Source organism: Xylaria bambusicola (assembly GCF_022495145.1).
Source record: "Xylaria bambusicola strain CBS 139988 unplaced genomic scaffold F5B22scaffold_67, whole genome shotgun sequence".
NCBI classification, from domain to species: Eukaryota; Fungi; Ascomycota; class Sordariomycetes; order Xylariales; family Xylariaceae; genus Xylaria; species Xylaria bambusicola.
The window spans coordinates 197877-222423 of record NW_025953620.1 but is presented as its reverse complement, the minus strand read 5'-3'; the positions used below and the strand labels follow the sequence as shown (position 1 = coordinate 222423).

At 41.7% G+C, this 24547-nt stretch overlaps 8 protein-coding genes across 8 annotated transcripts; 3 read left to right on the top strand and 5 right to left on the bottom strand.

Annotated features, from left to right (window-relative positions):
• Window positions 1-5381: 5381 nt before the first annotated feature.
• On the top strand, window positions 5382-7098 carry F5B22DRAFT_494160 (uncharacterized protein). The gene has a single exon (XM_047972383.1). It carries the CDS (start codon window positions 5769-5771, stop codon window positions 6870-6872), a length of 1104 nt encoding a protein of 367 aa, XP_047826085.1. The 5' UTR covers window positions 5382-5768; the 3' UTR covers window positions 6873-7098.
• Window positions 6911-8077, bottom strand: F5B22DRAFT_494157 (uncharacterized protein). The gene is made up of 2 exons (XM_047972382.1): window positions 7471-8077; window positions 6911-7304 (listed from the first exon to the last, which is right to left on the bottom strand). Exons 1-2 carry the CDS (start codon window positions 7829-7831, stop codon window positions 6949-6951), a joined length of 717 nt encoding a protein of 238 aa, XP_047826084.1. The 5' UTR covers window positions 7832-8077; the 3' UTR covers window positions 6911-6948.
• A 1103-nt stretch (window positions 8078-9180) lies between these two features.
• F5B22DRAFT_651391 (uncharacterized protein) lies at window positions 9181-9552 on the bottom strand (the record flags this gene model as incomplete). Its single annotated transcript, XM_047979456.1, has 2 exons — window positions 9181-9264; window positions 9412-9552. 2 exons carry the CDS (start codon window positions 9550-9552, stop codon window positions 9181-9183), a joined length of 225 nt encoding a protein of 74 aa, XP_047826083.1.
• Window positions 9553-9635: 83 nt separating this feature from the next.
• Window positions 9636-10673, bottom strand: F5B22DRAFT_494153 (uncharacterized protein). The gene has a single exon (XM_047972381.1). It carries the CDS (start codon window positions 10538-10540, stop codon window positions 10142-10144), a length of 399 nt encoding a protein of 132 aa, XP_047826082.1. The 5' UTR covers window positions 10541-10673; the 3' UTR covers window positions 9636-10141.
• Window positions 10674-14107: 3434 nt separating this feature from the next.
• On the top strand, window positions 14108-19284 carry F5B22DRAFT_661034 (acetyl-CoA synthetase-like protein; the record flags this gene model as incomplete). Its single annotated transcript, XM_047980338.1, has 4 exons — window positions 14108-14760; window positions 14810-15001; window positions 15133-17035; window positions 17147-19284. 4 exons carry the CDS (start codon window positions 14108-14110, stop codon window positions 19157-19159), a joined length of 4761 nt encoding a protein of 1586 aa, XP_047826081.1. The 3' UTR covers window positions 19160-19284.
• Window positions 19285-19741: 457 nt separating this feature from the next.
• On the top strand, window positions 19742-21083 carry F5B22DRAFT_651388 (glycoside hydrolase family 6 protein; the record flags this gene model as incomplete). The annotated part of the gene is made up of 4 exons (XM_047979455.1): window positions 19742-19983; window positions 20032-20204; window positions 20265-20601; window positions 20666-21083. 4 exons carry the CDS (start codon window positions 19742-19744, stop codon window positions 21081-21083), a joined length of 1170 nt encoding a protein of 389 aa, XP_047826080.1.
• Window positions 21084-21181: 98 nt separating this feature from the next.
• On the bottom strand, window positions 21182-22996 carry F5B22DRAFT_626550 (uncharacterized protein). Its single transcript, XM_047976260.1, has one exon. It carries the CDS (start codon window positions 22647-22649, stop codon window positions 21432-21434), a length of 1218 nt encoding a protein of 405 aa, XP_047826079.1. The 5' UTR covers window positions 22650-22996; the 3' UTR covers window positions 21182-21431.
• F5B22DRAFT_626548 (uncharacterized protein) lies at window positions 22991-24357 on the bottom strand. The gene has a single exon (XM_047976259.1). It carries the CDS (start codon window positions 23863-23865, stop codon window positions 23053-23055), a length of 813 nt encoding a protein of 270 aa, XP_047826078.1. The 5' UTR covers window positions 23866-24357; the 3' UTR covers window positions 22991-23052.
• Between the last annotated feature and the right edge of the window lie 190 nt (window positions 24358-24547).

The following is a 24547-nucleotide window of genomic DNA, read 5'->3' as shown; positions in this document are numbered from 1 at the left end:
GTAATAAATATATATAAACCTATATAAGCTTTATTATAGTTTAACTAATTGTTTACCGATATATAATTAATAGCCCTATTATTAAAGAAGCTTTTTTATATAAAGTATATATAGTTATACTTTTATATAAACGTTTTTATAGCTTAACTTCCTATATTATTTATATTATTTAATATAGTATAAATATAAATGGATTAACTATGGGAACTATTTTTATTAAAGTCTTCGTTTATAAAACCCTTTTTTAGCTTTTACTATTAAATTAGTATAGGTATTAAAATAGCCCTTCCCTTAAATAACTTTATATAGCCTTTAATTAATAACGTTACTTTCCGTTCGCCTATATATATAAATACTTTAAGGTAAATAATATATAGGGTAAAAGGTATAAGAATATTTATATATCTGCTTATATAATTGGAGGGCCTTTTATATAACGCTTTTTCGTATACCGGAATATTAAAGCTTAGTTTTTTTATAAATAGCTTATATGCTTTAAGGAATTTAAGGTTATAGGTATACGTTATTTATTAAAGCGTTAATTTAAACGTTTTATTTTAAAAGGTTTAGGCTTATATATAAAGGCTAAATAAATTAACGTACTTTTTAATAATTCGAAGGTTATTATTTAAAATTATTTTCATTAATATATCTTTTTTTATTATACCTTTTATATAACTATAAGCTAGCATTTTAATATAATATTATAATTAAAAGTATAGTATTAATATTTTTTTAATATATTACCTATAAGCTTAAGTATATATTATTTAAGCATTTTATTTAAAAATTATAATATATTATATTTTTATATAATGCTTTTTAAACTTAGGCTATATTGCTTTTTAATTTTATTAGATGCCTATTTATAGCTATTCTATATTATATTTTATATTTAAGGTATATATAATAAAATATATAAAGTATAATTAATATAAAGGAATATAATAAAAAGCTAATTAATATATATATTCCTTATCTACTTTTTTATATTAAATTATTTTAATAAGCTCTTTAAATTAAATAACGTAAATATTGTTAAATATTATATTAGTTTAATAAACTATATTATAAAGGTTAGAATAAAGTTATTTATATTCTATATTAATATAATAAAAAATAGGTTATATATAAAGGGGTTTATTAATATAAATAAATAAATAATCTTTTAAAAAATAATATTATAAAAGTTAATAGTTATAATAAAATAGAATTATAGGACTTATACTTTATAATAAATGCTATAATAAATCGGCATAATAAAGTTTAATATATTAATTAATATATTATATAACTTGCTTTTTTCTATTTAAAAGGCTTATAAAATAAAAGGTATTATAAGTAATAGTTTTTTATAGGTTGAGTTATTACTTTTGCTTAAATAATAGGTTTTAATTAAGTTTGGTTTAAAAGCTAATAGTTTAAATTATAATATATTAAACAATTTTATATCTTTATTAAAAGTATATATATATTATTTATATAAATCATAAACTTTTACCTAATATAAAGCTAATTTTTTTACTTTTAAGCTAATAAATTCTTTAATAAATTCTATTAACCTAATATTTTATAATAGGTATTATATATAATAATAAGTTATAAACCTTTTAAATATAGGGGAAGTATCCTAAATACTTTTTAATAAATAGTTAGATTTAAGGAATAATAAAAATAATAGGTTTCTAGCATTTAATAGCAATTATAGTTTAATTATATAAAGCATATTGTAAAAAATAAAGTTTACCTATATATTTTTTATATATAGGTAATCCACCTTTGTAAGGGTAAAATACTTAATATAAAATTTATATAATGCCTTCTTTATTAATAAACTTAATATAATATCTTTTAATTTATATTTTTATAAAATTAAAATAAAGTTTTTAAAATATTTAAAACTATATTTATTATATAATAATTTAAAATATTTTTAAAATAATAAAATATATTTATATAATATATTATATTATAAATAGGTAAAGTATAGGGTATTATTAATATTTTAATAAATATACCGGGATATATTAACTTTAACTTAAATTTAAATAAAGCTTATAGAATATTATATAATAATATTTAATAAATATAATTAATATAATATTAAAATTATATAGTTATTTATAAATTATTATTATATTTTAAATAAAAGGTATAAGGATATATTCTTTTAAATAAATATTAAATATAGGAATATAAAATAAGTAATATTATTATAGCTAAACCTAAATATTTTAAGGAATATATTATATACTTTATATAATATAATAAAATTAAAGGAGCAATAAAGGTTATTTATAATTATAAATTTAATAAAAAGTAAATATAAAAGGGAAAAAACATTATTAAGAAAAATAACTAATAATTAAAGTTTAAATATAAAGCTATTAATATTATATATTTTTATAAAGCTTAGCTATTTTATAATATAATTATATTTTTATTATATAATTAATAGGGAAAGTTTTAATTTATTAATATTATTAAATTAATATTAAAAAGGGTAGCTTAATATATAATTATTAATATAGTTTAATAAAATATTCCTAATATTAATATTAATTAATAAGTTAAAATATTTAATAATATATCCTTTAGAAATAAAATCGGTAATCTGCTTTAATATTTAACCTTTTAAATATTTATCCTTATTTATAAATAAAAAAATAGTTAATAAAGGATATTAAGTATAAATATAGCTTTAAAAAAATAAATATTAATTTAAATTAAATATTTATTTTTTAAAGGAGTTAAAGCTTATTATAGTAATAGTTTTAATTAAATATAGCAAATATTTAGCTTTTAATATACTATTATTCTATATAAAGCATTATAGGGAAATATTAACTTAATTAAAAATATTACTATTTATATCCTATATTATATATTTTATTATAGGAGGTATAAATATTAAAATTATTATTTACTTTAAAAACTTTATCGTTTATATTTATATTAATATTTATATTTTTAATATTTAAAGTAATAATAGGATTATATATAATAAATAATACTATTTTAATATTAATAACTATAGTTATTTTATTTTTTATTATAATATTATTTTACTTTATATTACTTTTTTTATTATTATTAATTATTAATAATATAAATCTTTTATAAATAGGAGGAATATTATTCTTAAATTTAAATAGTTTAAATAATTAATAAAGGTTAAGGTTTATAAATTTTTAAGCAAATTGATTTAAAGGGGTAGCAATTTAATTTATTTAATTAATCTTTAATAAAAATAGTTAAATAATAATATTTAACAATTAATTTTTTATTAATGCTTATTTTCTTTATTATATATTATAACAGTAATAAAAAAGATTATTAAAAAGGGATAATAAATAATATATAGGTTTAATAGCTTTTATTATTAAATTTAATTAAATAATATTAATAAAGCTTTTTATAAAAGGGGTAAAATTATTAAATATCTATTAAAAATTAAAAGGTATTAATAAATAAAATTAACTATTAAATTATAATAATTCTACTTTTAATATAATTCTTTATTTTAAATATACTTTTTTTTACTTTTAATAGCTTTATTTAATATTAATTAAAGGTATTATTAATAAAAACTATATTAATAAAATTTTATAGAAAAGTATTAATATAATAAAAATATTTCCTATATTAAACTAAATAAGCAATAAAATAAATAAAAAATAGCTTAATAATAATAATTTATATAAAATATTTTTATAAATATTATATTTTTAAAATAAGAAGAATATAATTTATATATCCCCTTTTAAGTTTACTATTTAGGATTTATATTTTAAAGTAATTATATTAATAAAAATATAATATTATTTTATTTAATAATAAATTATTTATATATAATTTAAATATTAAAAGGGTTATATTATTATAGTTTATTTTATTATAAATTATTTATATAGGATTTAAATATTAAAATAGCTATATTATTTTAAAATTAGTTATTTAATTATAGGGATAAATAATATATTATAATTAGTTTATTTTATTTAGGTTAAATTATTTAAAGGTTAAAATTTTTATTATATTTAAAATTATTCCTTATTATAATACCTTTTATAATTAAATATAGGTTAAATAATATAACTTATTAAAATAATAATAAAAATTATTTATAAAAGTAATTAAAAATATATATAATGTTTAATTATATTATTATTCTTTATTTTTACCTATAATATTAAAGGACTTTATAATAAAGTTAAAGTTAAAGCTATATTAAATAATAATTATAATAAATAAACTTATATATTTAAAAGATTTAAAGTTTAAAGATATTAATATAATATTTTAATTATTTAATTTATATAAATATTAAAGCTTAAATAATAAATAGTTAATTAATAGTTTACTTTTAACCTATTAATTACTTATTTAAAGGTAAAAATAACATTAATCCTAATTAATTAATAATACCTTTAATATATTAATTAATAAAAAAGAACTACTATAGCTATTAAATAAGGGGGTAAAAAAGAAAATAAAATTAAATAAAATAATTATAATAGTTGAATTAATTAACTAGCTAAATTATAAAGCGTGCATTTTAAAGGTACGTACGTTATAAGGATAGCGATACAAAATAGTAAGGATAGCAATACGAAAGAAATAGGTAATAGCAGGGATAGCAATACGAAATCCAATGCCTTGATTAGCCCTATATGCTTTTAGTAGCCAGAATTTAACCTTTTTTTCTCCAAGTCCAACGCTGGCCGCGCTGTTAACCCTAACCCGGAGCCTGCGTAGATAGGTGCTTTTCCGGCTGCTACAGGAGCTACATTGTCAGATATGATCAACAATTCAGGAAAAGGCCTCCAGGGTCGGTCGCACCGGCTCCTTGGAAAGAGATCTCAGAGCAGCATGGAATCAAACTCATACCAAACGAAAAATATTGCACGGAATCAGACCTGCCAAGAATGAATATTTAATTCTATGAACACATTTCTGTTAATGATGTAGGAAAAGGCGGGTTTTCTGAGCTTTATACGGCATTTATACAATAAGCGCTTGAGTTGAGAACTTGTGATAGGCTTTAGCTTACAATAATCAACTATGGCTTCCAAGGTCATTTTAAAGTCTAATTGCGGCGGCTTCTGGCCTTGTAGGTGAACCTGACTCCATATAGAGGTGGAATACAATTACTCACTCTTTGGCTCTGCCAATATGTGTTGACTAAGCTAGGGTTTAATAGCTTCGTTTCAATAACCTCAACACATACGCAGTACAAGGGCTTATCTGCATAACACAGACCTCCTACCATGGCCCTAGTGCATGACGCCAACTGCATCCTATGCTACTAAGCCCTAAATTATATTTATCGCATGTTAGATTTCCTGTAGTCGATCGTGTGTTATATTATTCTGGCGCACCCTCCCCCCACTGTATGCGATGTTGGCGATAACTTGGCCTTTTATCAGCAATGTAGGATAGCCCGGATTCTAAGAGGCTCTTCTACGTATGGCCGGGATGGTAACTCGGCCCGTCTTACTTACGGTAGCTGGTACAGCATGCGACATTGGAACTAATGAGGGCCAGCTGAAAGCTTCAATCCCAAGTAGGAAGGTCTGAAATCATCGTAATATACACTACCCTTCAACTGTGCCCCTTATCCAGATACTGATCCGGAAAATTGAGGACGATTCATTCCCTGGTGGGGTCAAACTGCGATGCATTAAAAGGCATGATTTTCGACCTTCGAATGAGACCGACCTTCTCGATTATCGTGTGACTATTACCTACCATTCTCATCTAACGCGATGGCCTTTCCTGTGCTTCTGGCTGCACTCGCAGCAACAACTGCAATTGCGCAAGTCTTCCCGGCTCCAGGAGGTCCCTACAGAGTCCAATGGGAGAATAAAGAGCTTGTCGATGCGGATCGCGTCGATCCCTTCAATTCGTCCCATTCTCGTCGGATGTTGATCTCGCATTTCACACCGGTAGCAGAACAACATTGCACACAGACCTGTCGCGTGCCGTACATGCCTGAGCAGATCGCTGAAATAGAAGACGACATCTTGGCTTTCGCGTATGCGGATTATGACTGGCCGCAGGGACTGCTAGGCGGACTCGAGCTGGACATATGCTGCGGTGTATCGAAACGGACCAAAACTCCTAAATTTCCTACTTTGCTGTTCGGCACTGGGCTCAACACTACCAGGTTTTGGTATACCAGTTTCGCTATGGAAATCTCAAGCCTCGGCTACCAAGTTATTGTGATGGATCATCCGTATGAGACAGATGTGGTGTTGTTCCCCGATGGAGACATCATCTTTGGCGGAAACGTAGTGGGCGACCCTGATAACCTCTCTGCGATCGAGTTCGGTCTTGATGTACGCACCAGCGACGTATCTTTCGTCCTCGATACGTTGAAAGTGTGCAAGACGGTTTACTTTGGTCATTCATATGGTGGCGCATCGGCGCTTGCTGCCACAGCCGTGGAGCCTCGTATTAAAGCCGGCCTGAACCTAGACGGTGATCTCTGGGGACCGGTCGTCAATGCTGGTGTGTCGAAGCCGTTCATCAACTTATCGGGTAGTCTGAGCTCGACTCTTGACGAGAGTTGGGCAAATTTTACTAAGGCTCACAACGAGAAGTATCCGGATGTATGGTTCAAGGAATTGCACGTAGCCGACTCCTACCACGGTAGCTTTTGGGATCTTTCTATCATCGGAGATTTTACGGGTTTGAGGGAAAACCCCGAGCTCGTTGAGGATGTGCTCGGGGTATTGAGGGGTGAACGGGCAGTAGCGATCTTGCGAGCGTACCTAGACGACTACGTCAAATTTACCTTGCTGGGAGGAGAGGAAGGTCTTCTCGCCGGCGAAAGCGAAGAGTTTCCAGATGTTCAATTTATACGATAGAAAGGTGTTTTTAAACTATTCACCCAATGAGATAGATTCTGCGATATGAAAAATCTGGAAGCATCTGCCCTGGGCTTTAGGGTTGTGGACGTTTCTTGTTCTTTATTGATTTATATGTGAACCATGTCCCTATAGCAGTGGCTATAAACCCAAGGACACCAACAACAATACCAACAACATCACCGGTATCAAGTCCACCGCCACCTCCTTTATTGTTATTCTCGTCACTGCTACCTCCATTGCTGTTCGTATTGTTGTTCTCGTTGTTACCATCGTTTGATCCCGAGCCAGTGGGCGCTGACGTCTGGGTTTCACCGGGACGGGCCGAGTAACTAGGGTCTTCTACTGTATTAGAAGATGACGATGGCGTTGTGGACGTATGGAATGTTTGTTGAGGCTGCGACTTAGTCGAAGACAGGCTGGGAGAAGAACCTGCTATCAAAACACACATATCAATCCCACATCATTCTGCCAAGAGTTGCGAATTGTATGATCAGAGCCCGCATGGGTGACATCGCCCATTTTTGGGCTGATGAAGCCTTTACAGTCGCCGTCACCGTTACGGGAGCGGTGACAGTTAAAGGCGAGTCATCCGTACCTGATGTTGTCGTCGCTGCAACGTTCCGTATATAGCCTGCGGATGTACAGTACTCATCGTAGATCGAGACGGCGCTATTGGTGTCTAGAGAGTTTGCGGTACAGCCGCGGTCCACACAGGTCTGTAGGTACGCCTCTGCTTGATCTTGGAGATCTGGTCGACAGACACATTCATTCTGCGGGTTGCGATACTCGCATTCGATTCCATATGCAAGTGCACCTGCCGCCGTGAATATCCCCCCACCAAAACACTGCTGAGCGCAGGGTCGCTGTGATGAGTACGCCGGCAGCCGAGTGATGGTCACTGACTCAGAGGCAGCTAATTGAAGTAACAAAATAGAGGTGATGAGTGCGTGAACCATCTTGATAATAAACTATGATTCATTCTGACGTACGTCTAAAACCCAAGAACGTGCTGAAATATCTGAAAATGAAGATATAATACTCGCCATATTGTTCATATAGCGACCGTGACGAACGTTATCATGCAGGGAAGATGAAATCAGCCGCACCTGAGAATGCCTGTTCCAGGTGCAGACACTAACCCTTGTGAACCTCACCAAAGCGGACTTCAGCATCCGCCCACTAGAAAGTAACTGTTTCTGCCAATGGTGTTCTCATCCACGGTGCCTTTTCTCCTCTTCGTTGACTACCTGTGTTGTATCACGCAATGACACGAGCAGTTCATGTCCATGATCTTGTTCTACAAACAGCAATGAGAGTCACCAACAATCTCGGACTCATATTATTCCCGTTCATCTCTCTGAGGGGGGTATCAGATAGCTGAAGCCTAATCTAATTGAGATCTCGCGAGGTGCTATGAACATTCCTGGCATATCACCTGCCTGATTATCGCTATACCAGGCTAGTCGCATGCGTCACGCGCTCATCTCCTTGCGTTGGCACTCCAATGAGCTCTTTACTCTTCTCACTAGTCGAATTTCGTTGTTCATAGTCAACAGATAAGCTCTTCCAATTTGTCCAATACCAGAAATTATTCTCTCTATCTCCATCGCAAGTCGAGGCGGTTAGGACTACAATGTGTGTCCTTGGGAGGCACATAAGCGAACCAATTTATTATGATATCGAACGTCATGAGCCTAGACATTGTTTGATATATTTCTAGTACTCGAGGGTATCTTGTTTGCCATTTTGAAATGACAGGAAGCCTGACGTGGTGCTGGCTTCAATCAACTCGGTAATCTAGCCTGGCCTCCTAATGGATGTTGCTTCATTTGGCTATCAGGGTGCGCTCCATAGTGCCCAGGATTGCGAAGGTTGTAATTAGTGTACCATGTACCATCGAGCGTTTCGGCGAAATCTCTTCACTAACCCAATTTCGGAGCTCCGCCGCCAGTAGCAAATCCACACCAGACGTGCGTACTCCGTAGAGCTTCGTGAAGATCTACCACGTCCTCGCTCTGCAAGCTCAATAGCGGCGCTGTCAATCTATTTATCAGAGCGTCGGTCACGTATATAACTGCATCGCCCAGGGTTGTGGCCACTGCAATAAGCTGGCGAGACTTCGTATGAGTTCCACTACAGTCTACTGGCGCCAAGCAGCAGCGTTTCGGCGACCATGGTAGTGTACCTGACTGAACAATCGGTCGTCGTCTCGAACGTCAAAAACGACGCCATTAGACGTTCGAGCGGTCTAACGGTTATTATATAGCCCCACCTACGTTCAACACGTTGCGAGTATCGACACGATCTAGGCCTCATTCCTGATCAGTTCTGATGTCAATGACGGCTTGGCTTCCACGTGAAGACTCGAGTGGCCGACTTGGACTACAGCCTACAGGATTACAGGATTAGTCCAGTATGGTCTCAAAACTGGGAGCCCGTCACAAGTGCAACAATCCCGTAACCAAAGACCCGTTGCATCAGATCAGGGGTCTCTGCCAGCACTCCATCGCGAACGATGCCATCTAAGTCGGCTAACAGTCTTTTTGCCACAGCGCACCCATTTGCATGCGAAAGCATCCTCGTAGGTATTATCAGCATCGTAACTCAACTGAGTTTGGAGACCTAGCAACCCCGATACCGATGCGAGTATCATGAAGACACCTATGCCTCCCGGCATGGCTGTGTGTAAGTTACAGCCCCTCCCTCCCCATGCCTTTGTTCCCGCACCTTCCGAGTAGATTTTGTAGCTTATGCTGTCAAACAATGCCTAGGTACAATCTGCACATCATGATCAGTGGTCTTGGTTACTAAGATTATCGATAGCTAGGAAGCCACCTACCTTGCCGGCCATAGTCTCTTGATACAGCCGCAATTGGGTGGCATATTCACAATTGATCTGAAAACTGTCTGAACGGGATTTGTAACCGCGATATCGTAAAATGGCGCGTCTATGCGCGGCGCGGTCCGTCAACAGGATCGGATTCCCTACTGTTCCTACTAAACATCCATCGGGGAATGTTGGCCTCCCGCAATGACATAAGCAGCCGCTGGGCCTAGCATAAAGCTTGGTCCAATGGCTATTGGTATCTTCGCCCCAGACTCAGGTCGCAGGTCCATTATCATCTTCCCAATGACACGACCACTTCTACTTGTTTTCGAAGACATAGGCATCCAAACTCCCAGGTGTCGTAAACGTGCAGCGGGCCGGCCGTATACAAGTGTTATTAGCGATCATGTCGATAATGTTCCGCATGGACCGCGGAGCATCAGCCGGTTTGTCCCTTTTGCCATACTGCCAAACCAAAGTCAATGAATAATACGTTCCTCAAGAATGGCATTAGGGGCAAATTCGAATTGGCAGCGATGTCGGTCTCGTCGGTCTCCACGATGCGACTGTAACCAGCGACTAAAACTCCCGACGCCATGAGAATATCGCCTGATAATGAGTTGAAGACAACGTCAGCACCACGGCTTGCAATCATGCGCATGAAACCTTTCGGAAAGTTCGTATTGTGGCCACAAAGAATGGGCTCCTCTGATATACCATGCTTATCTTCAAGAATAGTTTCTTTTCCGCAGATCCCACCCATTTCATATACTGTTGATCCAATGTGATAAGCGATCTGCAATGCAGCTTGGCCCGTCCTGCCAACCACCGGGTACATTAAGACCGATCACATTTATGGAGTGCAGCTATTCTTGGAATAATAGGCGAACTGCCTGCTTACATAGATAAATGCTAATACTACCATTGCATGACCCCAACTAAGAGACATGTTGGACCACGCGGCAGCTAGCCTTCATATATAGATAGTATCCGCCCTGATGACACCACAAGATAGCACTACAGCTGACCATCGCAGCTTACCACATCCTTGATGTGAACTAAGTATAAATCATTAGAAGTATTAGGGTATTAGCATACCGCCGTATGACGTTGGCAGATTTTAGTAAGCTAACATTATGCTTGGCTCAATTTCTAAGTCCAATCTTCGTCTTCCCCTGCTTTCACTCATGGTCATTCTACCAGTCACGTCCTCATGTTGCATCAATATGGGGAAAAAGATGTTTTCGAATAATGAGTTCGAGATGCTGAACAAGGTATGCACTCACTTATCCGCAACACGACGTAGCCGGCATATAACGGACACTTACTCAAGCAACATGAGATAGACAATTGCCATAATCGGCGGCTCGCGAGGTCCAGGCCTCGCGGTTGCGTGTCAACTAGCCGCAAAAGGCCCGTGAGCAGCAGAGGCTTGCTGGAGGGTTCAGGCATACACACGTCTGCCCACTTCTGGTGCGTCAAAGCATTGCTCATCATTGGAATCATAGTTTCAACCATTCGACTTCTTTGTTGATTGTCAGTTGTAAACTTTCGCGTTCCGCTCGCACAGGACGCATAGTACGATGCATTAAACATGAAATGCAACGTTTCCATCAGATAACGTTGACTTGTCACTTCCGACTGAAGCTATGTGTGCCACTAGGGAAGTAACATGGAATAGGGGGCCGCCTATCATTTATGGTGTTGCGCTGTCATATCACCCCTAATATTGTTCATCGATGCGCCAGCATCCCAACCTGAGGTCTAGACAGGTGATAACTATATTCCCGGCTGCATGCATGACACACCCAACGTTCCATGGCTCGTTGCGCCCTTCTTAAAATAAGAAAAACCTTCTGATGCTTAGCGTCAGCAACGATAAGCCGACTTGAGTTCATTCGACATAGATCCTGCCGCGCCACTTGACGTTCACTTCGTCAATCATAGCATTCTCCTTGCTACTTATGGCCCATACTCTTGGGAAAGCAACTACTCATGTCTCTCCAATATCCTGTCTCAAGAAATGCAACTATACGCGGCAGCTGACCCAGAAGAACGGGGCGTGTACGCTTGCACACCATACCCCCTATTACGATCCTAGGCGACGCGTATGGGAAGAATAAGATCAACACTGATGTCACGAGAATACCCAGGGGGGGCTTTGACTTCAGAGGTCATCGTATGGAAAAGTATGCAGGCATTAAAAGGTGAAGGCGGACTTGTTACGACCGACTTCGAAGAACACTTGCTCAACCATATGATGCTTGGAAGCATCAAGCGAGCATTTTGAGGAGTACTCAGAGATATAATGTTAGTTAAAATCCCATTGGTTATGGTGGTTCTTATTCGTACAGAAAGGGACTGCTTACCCGAATGTTCGGGGCGGTCTTGGTCCACTCAAAAGCCAAACGACGGAATTACGATGTAGTGATGTCTTGACCGTCATCACGATGGGGCTTCTCTCCAACAACATGACTCTGGGAGAAAACCAGACGACGTATTCAACTACATTACTAGATGGCATTTATATTACGCCATCAATCAATCAATTAATTGTATGGTGAAACAGACCAGGCCAGAATAGGTAAGCCGATGTCAAGTTTAGAGCTTCGTGCCGAGTCACTCCCGGCAGTTCACATAATACCCGCCCGGTAGGCTTAGTTTCACCTTCGGAATAGCAACACGTTGCTTCACAATCTCGCATACCATTATCACTGGAAGAAGCGGGCAAAGCTCGGGCAATGGTTGATCCTATTGAACTCCGAAAAAGGTCGCAGTGCTGCAATATGCTATCAACCAGGTCCTGGTTGGGCTAGCGGTGGGTTTGCAGCGAGCGCACGCAGTTGTTCTGGGTAGTCTATGTCACAGGGTAGGGATTCGTGTTGATTAGGGACGCGAACAGCTTGCGACTTGTCGCCGTAAGAGGGAAACTCGCTGTCAATCATTTGATCAGCTAGCGTTGGTAAGCCTTGACACACGCTCAAAGATAACTACGAAAATCAGTCAATGCCACCTTTTCTATGACAGCACATCGGAGATGTGATAGTTTGAACACGGGTAATTGTTCGATAGTTCGTCTGCTAAACCATTTGGACTGCTGCGGGCATTTGTTATCACGATGTCACAGTACCTAATCTGATTGCGTATTAAGCTTTCTGCTACGCTACAGGTTGGTGGCGCAGCCAAATCAATAACCCCTGTTCTGCTGAAAAGCCCTTGGCAACGGGTACCAAGTCTTGGAAACCAGGCATAAACGGCTTGGCTATCAAGCGATCACTTTATTGTGGCTATGACTGCCTCAACTCCATACAAACATCTTGAACTACGTGCGCCATGCACTAACAAGCTCCAAATATATTGAAACTAAACTACGTAGGAATGCATCATGTAGGGATCACAACTGTGTTTCATCGAAAACGGTACCTGACAGCAAGCTTAATTTTGCGCCCAGATTCAGTACACACCTCCGTCGCGTGCCCTCGTAATCAACGATGCTATTCGGTAGTGGTGAATAAATGAACACGCAAACCGAGATCCCTGTCATAGGAATCCTACAGATATTTCGTGTTACGTAGCCATGATGATCATAACGATTTTCCTCACAAGTGCCGTAGGCGAACGAAGCTTAAAGGACCTAGAGGCTTGTGCCATATGTGGGTAGTTGCGATGTGGATGATACGATGGGGGTCTATGTGACGACGTACTCAAAATCTAGACAACTCAACACGTGGAAGATTGGTAGAAAGCGGGTGACCGTCCACCGGAGCCAGGGTCCTTTCACACGAAGAAGCTTGTCAAAGCCACCGGCGGTTTGATGGAGACTTGGTCGAGACTGGCACCGTGGGTTCGTTAACAACGACATGAACCAGTAGCAGACCCTCCCAGCGCACTTAGATAAGTAGCATTACATTGACAAGTTAGGTTATTTCTCTGGAGGTGTCACAGGAACACGTAAATTATGATTCGAGGGTAGGAGGTTAGTATTAAATATATGAACCAATCAAGGCGTGTCTGGATTCCATACTACGCCGATATACTCTGCGATGCCTAGATACTTGACCCACCATGTAGCTGTACACATAAGCCAAGTTAGCGATTTCGAGACAAGCTATTCCTAGATTCAAGGTGGCGTAATCATTGGTAAAGCCTTGATGCAAGCACCACAAATCCCTCAGTCATATAGCAACGGGTCTCAAGTATACCCGGGTCGATTTCCAATCAGGGGGTCTGGAACTAGGATACTAGGCTTAGAATCTTTATATCGCGTGAAATAGTTGAATACTATAGAACGAGACAGCAAATATAGAACAAGAAGTCATCCCTATAAGAGTAGCAAGTTTACAAAGTTATTTCCAAAGTCGTCGACCTGACAAGTCATCATCTTCTATTTGACACCTCCTCCAAGATGCTGCAGCACCTTAGTAGTCAGCGGCCACCGAGTCTGCTAGACTTTCTCCGGCTACATTGTCTTCAGTCGAGCTCCAAGCCGGCACTCAGATATTCTAACTCCAAGTCATCGGTCACTTATCAAGAGCTTTACAACTTCACAAGAGACTTCCATATAACCACCACAAACAACGGGTTTCTAAGAAAACCAGTAGTTGCTATCATCTTACCCAATGGGCCACTACTCGCCGCTACAATTGTCGCTGTATCGAACCTATATATCGCTGCGCCCATCAACCCAGGTGCAGGCCCCGATCAAGTAAAAGCTGATATTGAACTCTCGAGAGCCAATGCCATTATCAGTTGGGACTCGGGGGTTTCTAACCTGCAACTTGGCCAGAATGGCCTTGATATATTTCTGGTACACGAGGTCGAAGAGCCAGAGAACCGGTTCGAAATCCGACAAATGACGCCCGTTTCATTTTCACAACCTCAAACTCCTAATGGACCTCAGGATATCGCGATGGTCCTCTTCACTAGTGGAACCAGTGGCAAAAAAAAAGTTGTTCCTATTACCGTGGGAACTATCTTACATGGCGTTAAGCTTGTGGTCGACTCGTGGGGTTTGACAGATCAAGACATCTGTCTTAATATGATGCCATTATATCACATGTCGGTATCCCCCTACAATTCTTAGTCTCTGACACTGATTGATCTGTAGCGGTGGGATAATACGTAACCTCTTCGCACCATTGTTCTCGGGTGGCTCTACTATATGCTGCCCAAATTTTGACCCAAACCTGTTCTGGGATCAGATTGAAGAAGTACAGCCTACATGGTACTATGCGTCACCTACAATGCACTCGATGGTCTTGGATGAGGGACGTAACAGATTAAAGGCTTTGGAGATATCGTAAGTGCTGCTATATTCTCTTTCGATTACTTAAAAGCGCTCCAAGTTTGAGTTTTATCAAGGAGCTTCCCCCACCTTAGTCATGTGCTCATCAATGTACGAAAAGAAAGCTTAACTCACCGTTTATGCAGGCGAATACGTCTAGTCTGTAATGCGGCAGGCGGCCTTCTTCCAGCACTAGCTGAAAGAATAAAGGATACGTTTCGATGTACTGTTCTCCCAAGCTACGGTATGACAGAATGCATGCCAATCAGCAGTCCAACCCTATCGTATTCTTTGGACCGCCCAGGGACTTCCGGATTAGTCACAGGTCCCGAGCTAGTTATCTTGGGCGGCAACGACAATGAAGTTTCCCCTTTCCAAACCGGACGCATATGTCTTCGTGGGGGCCCCCTCTTTCAAGGTTATCTCAAAGCAGATGGGTCGCTCGATAAATCTGCATTCAATTCTCAAGGGTGGTTTGATACTGGCGACACGGGCTACCTTGATCAAGACGGATATCTCTACATTACGGGGCGAAATAAGGAGGTTATTAATCGCGGCGGTGAGATCATTTCGCCCTTTGAAGTGGAGGATGCGATTGTAGCGGCGGCGGCGCGGGCAGATTCACCAACGTTTGGAAGGATATCGCAGGCATTGGCCTTCTCTGTCCGACATGAAACGCTTCAAGAGGCCGTTGCTATTGTTCTCGTAACAACCCCGGGAAAGCCGAAAGTTGACCTGCGAACATTGCATAAGTCTTTGCGGTCATCTCTGCAACAGGCTAAGTGGCCCGTGGTCATCGTTTATATGGATGACGTCCCAAAAAGAAACAACAAAGTCCTCCGAGTGAAACTCGCCGAGCGCCTCTATATCCCTTCAATAGATGACTACACCCCATTCTCTCAAAGACACTATTCGGCGCAGTGTCCTCCGACGGACACTGAGCTATCCGTCCCTATTCCATCAACGCCTTGTCTCATAACGCCGCATACATCATATGAACAGATACAACAATTCTTTATGCCCTTAGGCTTCGAGATACACATTGACACACAGCCTAATACCGGAGTTTTAACAGCGTACCTAGCACCAAAGTCTGGCGACGGTTATGAGCCCGATGAAGAGGATATAGATTCGCTGACAAAATTACTGTTCAAGAGGATTGATGGGTATTTGGTCCCGCACTCATTCATCGCTATGCCAAAGGCGTTCCCCCGCAATGTCCAGGGTGGCCTCGATATGGTTGTTTTTGCCAAGATGATCAAGGAAGCACAGCTATCGGAAACATCAACCCTCGTCGACACAACCACGCAGAAACTTACCCATCTGTTTGCAGATCTTCTACAGCTTCGAAACAAGCAGGTACAGTCACACAAAGACTTTTTCGAGCTTGGTGGCGATTCTCTGAAAGTGGGAAAACTTCTATCTGCGATTCGCGCCGAGTTCAGCATCCGGGTCCCGGTCGACTACATTTTCAAACATGGCTCTGTCGATCAGTTGTGCGAATATATAGAGAATGAGCTCTCAGAGCGAGAAGGGAGCGGCGTCAGAGAAGAGAGCCAGCCTCTTCTAGATACTCAGCCGACATACAGCTCTACCAACCCTTACCTCCTGGTGCTACAACTTGTTCCTATCATGATCATCTATCCACTTCGACGCGCCTTTTCATGGACCCTGTTTATATATGCGTTATTATTCTTCCTGGGTTCCAGTACAAGCGAAAGCCTCATAGGCAGGTTAGTGAATGTGGTGATAAGCACCGTTATTGCTCGACTAGCCTCAAGTCTTGTCATCCCCTGGTTCGGCATAACCGCCAAATGGCTCATTATCGGTCGATACAAAGAGGGGTTATATCCTATGTGGGGGCCTTACCACACTCGATGGTGGCTAACGCAGAAAATCATAATGATATGTGGAAAAGGAGCGTTCGGCTGGACGGAAATGTCGAAAATTTGGTACCACCGTCTCTTAGGTGCGAAGATTGGGACAGGTGTTACTATGAAAAATGCACGACTAGGCGAGTGGGATCTCCTGGATATCGGTGACAATACGGTAAGTTATTCTCCGAATACATGATCTCCCGTTTAGATTATTGCTACTGAGGCCAGCTCAGAGAATATCCAGCCTCTGCATAAGAGTAGTTATTGACTGCGATATTGACAGACCCTCGACGAGTGCACTGTTCGTCCTATGGCAGGCGAGAGAAACACCATGATGTATCTTGCAAAGATCACGATAGGAAGGAATGCGTCGGTAGGAGTGGGCTCCACGATTGCGCCTGGGGCTATCGTCCCAGATTCCACTTGCATTGGCGCTAGATCATCGTCGTGGGAGCTTCAAGATGCCAGCGAAGAGAACCGTGACCTGTCTGCCACAAAAGCCCCAAAGCCTCATTGGGCTCTCTCGGTGTTCCTCACCCTCCCTCTCCGGGTTATTGTCATATTCCTCTACAACCTCCCTTGGCTACTCGGTCTTATCGGCCTGGTTTCATCTGAAGCCCAGCCAATGCGAAGCATGTTGGTCAGAGTTATCCACTGGTTTACACAAGGCGAACGAGTAGGATGGTATTATCTCGCTCGATCTCTACGCTCGTTCTTCGGTCCAATCTTTGCCTTCATTTTCGTAGTCATCGTCAGGAAACTCCTCGCTTTCAAATTCGGCCCCTTACAGCCGTCAGCAACAAGAGAAACAGGCAATATCAAACGATGGAGAATGACACTTATAAAGACTCTGTGGCCAAACTCGAGCCTTTCAGAACTCACAGATCTATTTGGACAGCATTATGAGTCGACAAGCGTGGCGATAAGGTTACTTGGCGGCACGGTCGGTCGTTATGTGTACTGGCCTGGAACAGGTCCTAGTTTCGGTGATTACGAGTTACTAAATGTCGGAAACAGTGTCGTCTTCGGATCTCGAAGCCATCTCATCAATGTTGATGCTATTGGCTCCGACTTCATCACGATCAAGGACGGCGCTATGATTGCAGACCGCGTTATCGCGTATCCCGGGGTTGTTGTTGAATCAGAGGCAACTCTCGGTAGTGGGTGCCTTACAAAACGCGGCATAACCTACGAGCGCAACGGCATCTACGTAGGCTCTAGAGGAGGAGACTCCGTCTTTCTTGGCACTCGCCAGCGTGAGGAGAAGCACGTCGCAACAGACTCTGAAGATGAAGGTTTCAGGAGATTACGGAAACGCATTTATCCCGGCGAGAGTCGTGTACAAAGCCTGCGTCGCCTTTGGCCCACAACCATCAAACCGATCTTTTCCGACAAGGGGTCCGAAAGCAACTACGATAATAAGAACTCACTAGGCCATGTGACGGTAACTGGAATTCCGGATTCCGAGGGATCTTCGGATACTATATCCCCATTTGGTAGAGCCTTTTATCAGCGCAAGACACCGTATTTTGTCTGGCGTCAATGGATGATCTTCATGTACTCATCTCTCAGCGTCGTATTGACTCATGCCTACTGGACTGCCGCCTCGATCTCGTCAATTCAGGTCGTGGCTTCGGTTGTCGTCAACACCCCTTGGCTTGGGAACGGCCGCTGGTCCGACCCCTTCATCTTGTTCTCGCTGTGTGCTGCCCTGCTATCCGCTCTTATGGCAGTGCAGAGTATTGTGGCTCTCGGCATTGTAATAGCCGCTAAATGGTTAATTATAGGTCGCAGACAGCCTGGGAACTACGACTGGGATAAAAGTAGTTATTGCCAAAGATGGCAGCTCTTCATGGCTATCGAGCGAATCCGGCGTAACTGCTTCGCTGGCCACGGTATCCTTGGGCTCCTGACAGGAACAGCATACATGACCTGGTACTTCCGGGCACTAGGGGCTAAGATCGGAAAAGATTGTGCCTTGTTTGTCAGTGGACGGCCAAGCTTATTGTTTACTGAACCTGATCTACTGGAGATGGGGGATCGGGTGGTTGTCGATGATGCAAGTCTTGTTGGGCATATTAATACTCGTGGAAAATTCGATTTGAACAGGCTGTATGTGGGCGATAGATGTGTGCTGAGGACTAATAGCCGGCTGTTGAGCGGTGCGAGGATGGAGAAAGACAGCTGTCTCCTAGAGAACACCCTGATCATGGGAGGAGACATCGTGGAACAAGGAGAGACAATGCAGGGCTGGCCAGCCAGCAGGTTCAGAGGAGGAAGAACTCACAGTAGATGAAGGGTGACTTTCATAAGCACATATGGTTTTCATAGCGTATATCTCCTAAGCGTGTTCCCTTCTAGCACGTACGATTTAGAATAGTTAATTTTAATGCTCAGATATTATTAACAAGTAGATATGACGATTAGACGTTTATGAATTCTGTCTTGATCGGCTCTCAAGTGAATCATTTCAATGACTGAGGGCGTTCGACAAGTTCGAGTTCGACGTAGCTTACTGGCCCAACTCCCTTGAATGAAACTATTACTGGCTGGTGATAAGTTGTGTTCCAGCTACGCTGGTACTAAGAGTCCCGAGTACGTGAAGAATTCTTCTTAAAATGAACCTCGACTACACGGTCGCTTTAATTCAGTATGAATCAAGAAATTATGTGAAAGAAGATAGGATGAGGCTTTACACGACGTACCATTTACACCGGTTAAAGGGGATGGCCGTTCTAGCCCCATGCACGTAATCTAAAGCAGAAGCTTCTCCTTCCGCTGTCTGATTGAGTATGTCTAAAGAAGCACACTGATCATATCCTACTTCTCAGTGAGAGGGCTGTCCTAGTTCCACCTCTACGCAAGAGATTTACACACCATGTTCTGCTCGTCAGTATCCAACCTCGTCATTGCGATCGCGTTCTGCAGCCTAAACACTTTAGCTGCGCAATGTACAGCTCCAGCACTCCTAAACGCGCAAGAAAATATCTGGAAGAGCCGAGCATTGCACCCAACGTCACTATACCAACAAAAGATACAGGAAGCCATAACAGCTATCAAAGATGAAGAGCTCAAGATCCAAGCGTCTAGAGTTGCTGATTTCGGGACCTTTACATGGATGTCAGTAAGCGCTTTACTGTCAAATGACCAAGTCTAACAGGGCGAAAGAAAATCGTTAGAAGACATCCGAGCGATATCCTCCATAGCAGACGAAGTGCCATGCGATGAGATCCTTGGATTAGTCCTCGACCATCTCCCCTATAAGAACGCAGCACCGGACGGCTCCTCACCTCCATACGATGCATACACAGAGGATGAGTATAAATCATTTTATATCGAGCGTACGTGCGCAATCGCAATCTGGCAATCAAATCCAACACTAACTAACAGCCACAACATAGCTCTTGCGACAGTAATAAAAGCACATCCCACCACGGCCTTTGCAGTGGTCGTCGAACCGGGCGCGTTTCCTCAGTATTTCAACGCGTCAACAGGATCAACAATATCCGTGCACTCCATGAATCTCCTACGCAGCTACCGCGCGAACATCCCTGTCGCTTTGCAGGGATTGAATCTCCCAAACGCAATATTCTATCTCGATGCAGGGCACAGTAACTCGCTAGACTGGTCCTATCTGCGCAACCACACGGCGGATTTGTTCGCAGAGATGTACAACATCTCAGGACGGCCAGCACAGATGAGGGGTTTCGCGACGAATGTTGGGAACTGGAATGGGTGGTACGTTCATATCTCACCTCGTTATGTTGTCTCCTACTGGGGTTTGAACTTAATACGTCTCAAGGGATCTCTCACCGGGAGAATTCGCCCACACAGAGGATAGCAGAGACATACGTCCCAGCAACGAGAAGAACTTTATCCATATCCTCTCTTCAACCCTTCAGGCTCGCGGGTTATCAATGCACGCTATTCTCGATACGAGCCGCAACGGCGTAATCGGGCTGCGATATTCGTGGGATGAGTGGTGCAACGTCGACGGCGCGGGTCTGGGAGTTCGACCGAGCGCGGAAACAGGCGATGATGCCGTTGATGCGTTTGTTTGGGTCAAAAGACCCGGCGAGTCGGATGGCGTGAGCAGTGAGAGGGGCGGGGATGAGGTAGGATGTGCGGCGAGGAGCGCGTTTCGACCAGCGCCAGAGAGAGATGATTGGTTTCAGTGGTTCTTTGAGATGTTGGTTAGGAATGCGAAGCCGAACCTGTGAGTGTGCTTGGCGATGTCACTGTAGCATAAGCATGAGGTATCTAAGCCGATATATTGAACGAATAAAACGGAGCGTTTCAAGACTCTCAAGATGTGTGTATGGGTTGGAATCGTATTCCGTATTGCCTAATCTTGTTGCTCTAATATCTATCGTCTATCATTTACCGTCTATCGTCTAGTATCTAGCATGCATGTTCTATCTATAATGTGCATCTAATATCTAGGGCCGTGTATGATGCGCTATCCCTTGCTCTAAAGAAGGTAATGCCGACGTATCATGGCAAATCGCTTATCGTCCGCATAGTAGCTCTAATTCAATGTGACATATCCATTAATGCCTTTCTTCATCTCAAGAAGCCCAACCAATTTTGAAGAGCCGATACTCGCTCTCATCCCCGCGTCCAATCCCTCTCGGCCGCGCAAAGCATTCCTCGTCGAGGATCGTAAGCACGCAGCCCTGAGGGTTTCGAATCCCATCATGCCCGCTGAACGACGCGCGCACCGTACCGCTGATACCCTCGAATTTGCCCGTCGTTCGTACCGTCAGCATCAACCAGAAGACGCCGTCTGGCTTCAGCATGCGCGCTGCGCAATCTCGCAGCCAGACTGCATGTTGAGGACCGTAAATCACATCCGTAGCGACGAGTACGTCGGCCTGCTCGTCTAAGGGCGCGGACAAGTCCGGGGTTTCCCAATCAAGTGGTGCAGCTTGGATAGACACCGAATCCTTGCCCTGACCGACGGTTGAGAAATTCTTGACTATGTTCGCTTCGAGATTCGCGAGAACTGTCGGGTGAAAATCAGTCGCGATGATTCGGGGCTGCGCCACGCCTAGGCGTGGTAAAATCTTGCCTAGTGCGATGCCCGCGAGCCCTGTGCCGGCCCCTAGCTCGATGATACGCGGCGCAGGGCCGAGGGCGTTTCGTGAGAAGTTGAAGCGTGAGGGAGATGCACACATCAGTTCGGTGAAAATGAAAGCAGCGCCCCAGCTCTGCAGTCCAACGTCTGTGTGATCGGTGTTATCCCTGCCAGCTAGGCCATCTGTGAGTTGCACGGTGATCACTTCGCTTTCAGTGCTCTCGTGAACTTCCTTCGCTTCGCTAGAACCGAGATTCAGGTTGAAACGATAATCTCTTGTGATTTCAGTGTCCTCTACATTCTCTTCCTCATCCTGGCGGAAGAGTGAAGCCAGGACACACGACGCCTTGTCGATAGCATGCTGCTGTGAGTCTTCGCTCTCAAAACAGGTGAGTTCCTCAGCGCGGCCCAAGAAGCTAGTCAACCAGCGCTCGGCGAAGGCGCGCTCATAGGGATCCTCGCGAAGTTCGAAGCCGTCTTCATATTCGCTCTTGTCCTCATCGTTATCAGATGCATAACCAGAATCTGCCGCAGCTGGGGGATCTTTGGGCGTCGAATATATCTGAAACGCCAATGATGTCGGTAGGGGGCAATAGAGAGCGTAAAGGTCGCTTAAGGCGGATAAGATGCACGCTTCCGGTTGGCCATTGAGTGATCGTATAGCAGGCAAGCTGCTAGATGGAGGCAGCGGGCGCCTCGCCGCGCTCATTTGAAGCAATCTGCCCTTGTGCCTTGTCGTGAACGTTGGAGTTGGATAACGGTGAGGGACCCTGAAAGTGAAAGGGCGGGATAAAAATAGTTATTTTAGGTTGTGATAGACTGTTGCTGAGACGGAGGCGTGGGTGTGGGGGCGGGGAATAAATTCTGGACCAGTCGAAATGAAGCTATCGCGAACGTGGCAAATGAAAATTTAGGCCCCGGATTTCCAATTGTGGATTTGTCAAGCCGTGCCCTGGGGCTGACTGACTCATTCCCTCATCCTTAAGCTCCGACCCTTACGTCTGGTTACACAGGCAAGCTCTCACTTTGTTGGTCCAAAATCAAGAAAGACAGAAGAAAACAATTTAACATGTTGTGAAGCTTAATCTAAACTAAAAACCTAACTCACAAGCTCAGAGCTTCTCAAAATGTCGCTCAAACATCAAGTCCAGTCTCACAGTGAACTTTTCGCCATGCTTCACCTCTTGTCCAGAATGCCAGAGCATTCTCTGCTGAAACACCAATGCCCTGCCTACCTTTGGCTTGATATCAAGGAAAGACGTTTCCTTGTTGTGTTCGGTTTCATCTTTGGTCTCAAGGTCTTTTTGCCGTTTGCCTACTTGACTTGTCCAGAATCGCGTCTCCCCTCCACTTGGGTCTCCACTGGGGCCTTGGGGCACATCATTCAGGTAAATCTGACACGTCAAAAAACTCCTCTCATCCTTTCCTGGGCGCGCAAACAATGCATCGCAATGTGGTTTGAAGTGATGGCCGGGCTGGTATCGTAAGAAACTAAGTCTTTCATTCGCTTCTTTGATGCGCCAAACAGTTTTCCTCGCTCCAACGCTCGCTCTGAGGTGGGAAGGACCGGCAATGATCTCGGCGACTTTGTCATCTTTTCGGAGAGCTTTCACGTCTTCAGGCAAGTGGGCAACAATTCGATTATATAGTGCAGAAGCCCATTCTGGAGAGAAAACGAGGATGTTTTGGCATTCTCGAAAGGAATTTCCCTTGCTCAAGGTTTGCCAATCCTGTCCGGCAGCGCTCTGCAGCCTAACACATTCCTCGGGCGTGAGCAAGTTGTCTAGGGTGATGGCGAAGAAAGAACTGTAGTCAGCCGCGAGCCGCGAGCTACTAAAATCAATAGGCGTTGCTATGACAGCTGGCCGTTGAGGGCCAACAGGGTCAAGCAGGGGCTTATGGCCCTGAGATGCTGATGAATCCATTGTGTTCCAAATTGATGAAATACTAGCCTCAGGTTGGTATTGTCCATGATGGCCCGGGAAGAGCTCAATTCAACAAAGAAATTGCGTATTGAAAGTCGTTGTCTCTGGCTAGAAATCCAACGAGCGGGCATCAGCTCTTATAGTTGCATGTGTAAGGTTAGTGCCTTGACTGATGACTCAGACTTCTGAAGCAGTGGCAACGGGCAACGGGCAACGCTGTCACGATGCGATGGAGGCGTAGAGCGGCACAGCCTTATACACTGTTCTGTGCTCTCTTGTCCGTTGTCTAAGTAAGTAGAAGAATATGATGCCTAGCAAGCAGGTAGGTAGGGACTTGTTTTGAGCAGGGGTCTCTGCTGGGAAACTGTATCCACAGGTACATAAGTACATAGCTAATTGTCAACTCAATTCAACGAAGCAGATAGGTATTGACTTGGAATTCCAACATCTGAGTAGATCCGTGGTAGCTGGCCTAAGTATACACATTGGGCATCTTTCCGTGAGACCATCATACAGCTAAAAAGTACCTAGGTACATACATATAGCCACTATAATTAGACTTGCAAGCTAAGATATACAGTGTATATGGATGTGTATGCATATATGCACTGTATACGTTTCATCCAACCAGAATAAAGCGTAGCAGTGAAGTACGGGTCTGTACAGGTGCCGAAAGCGTGGT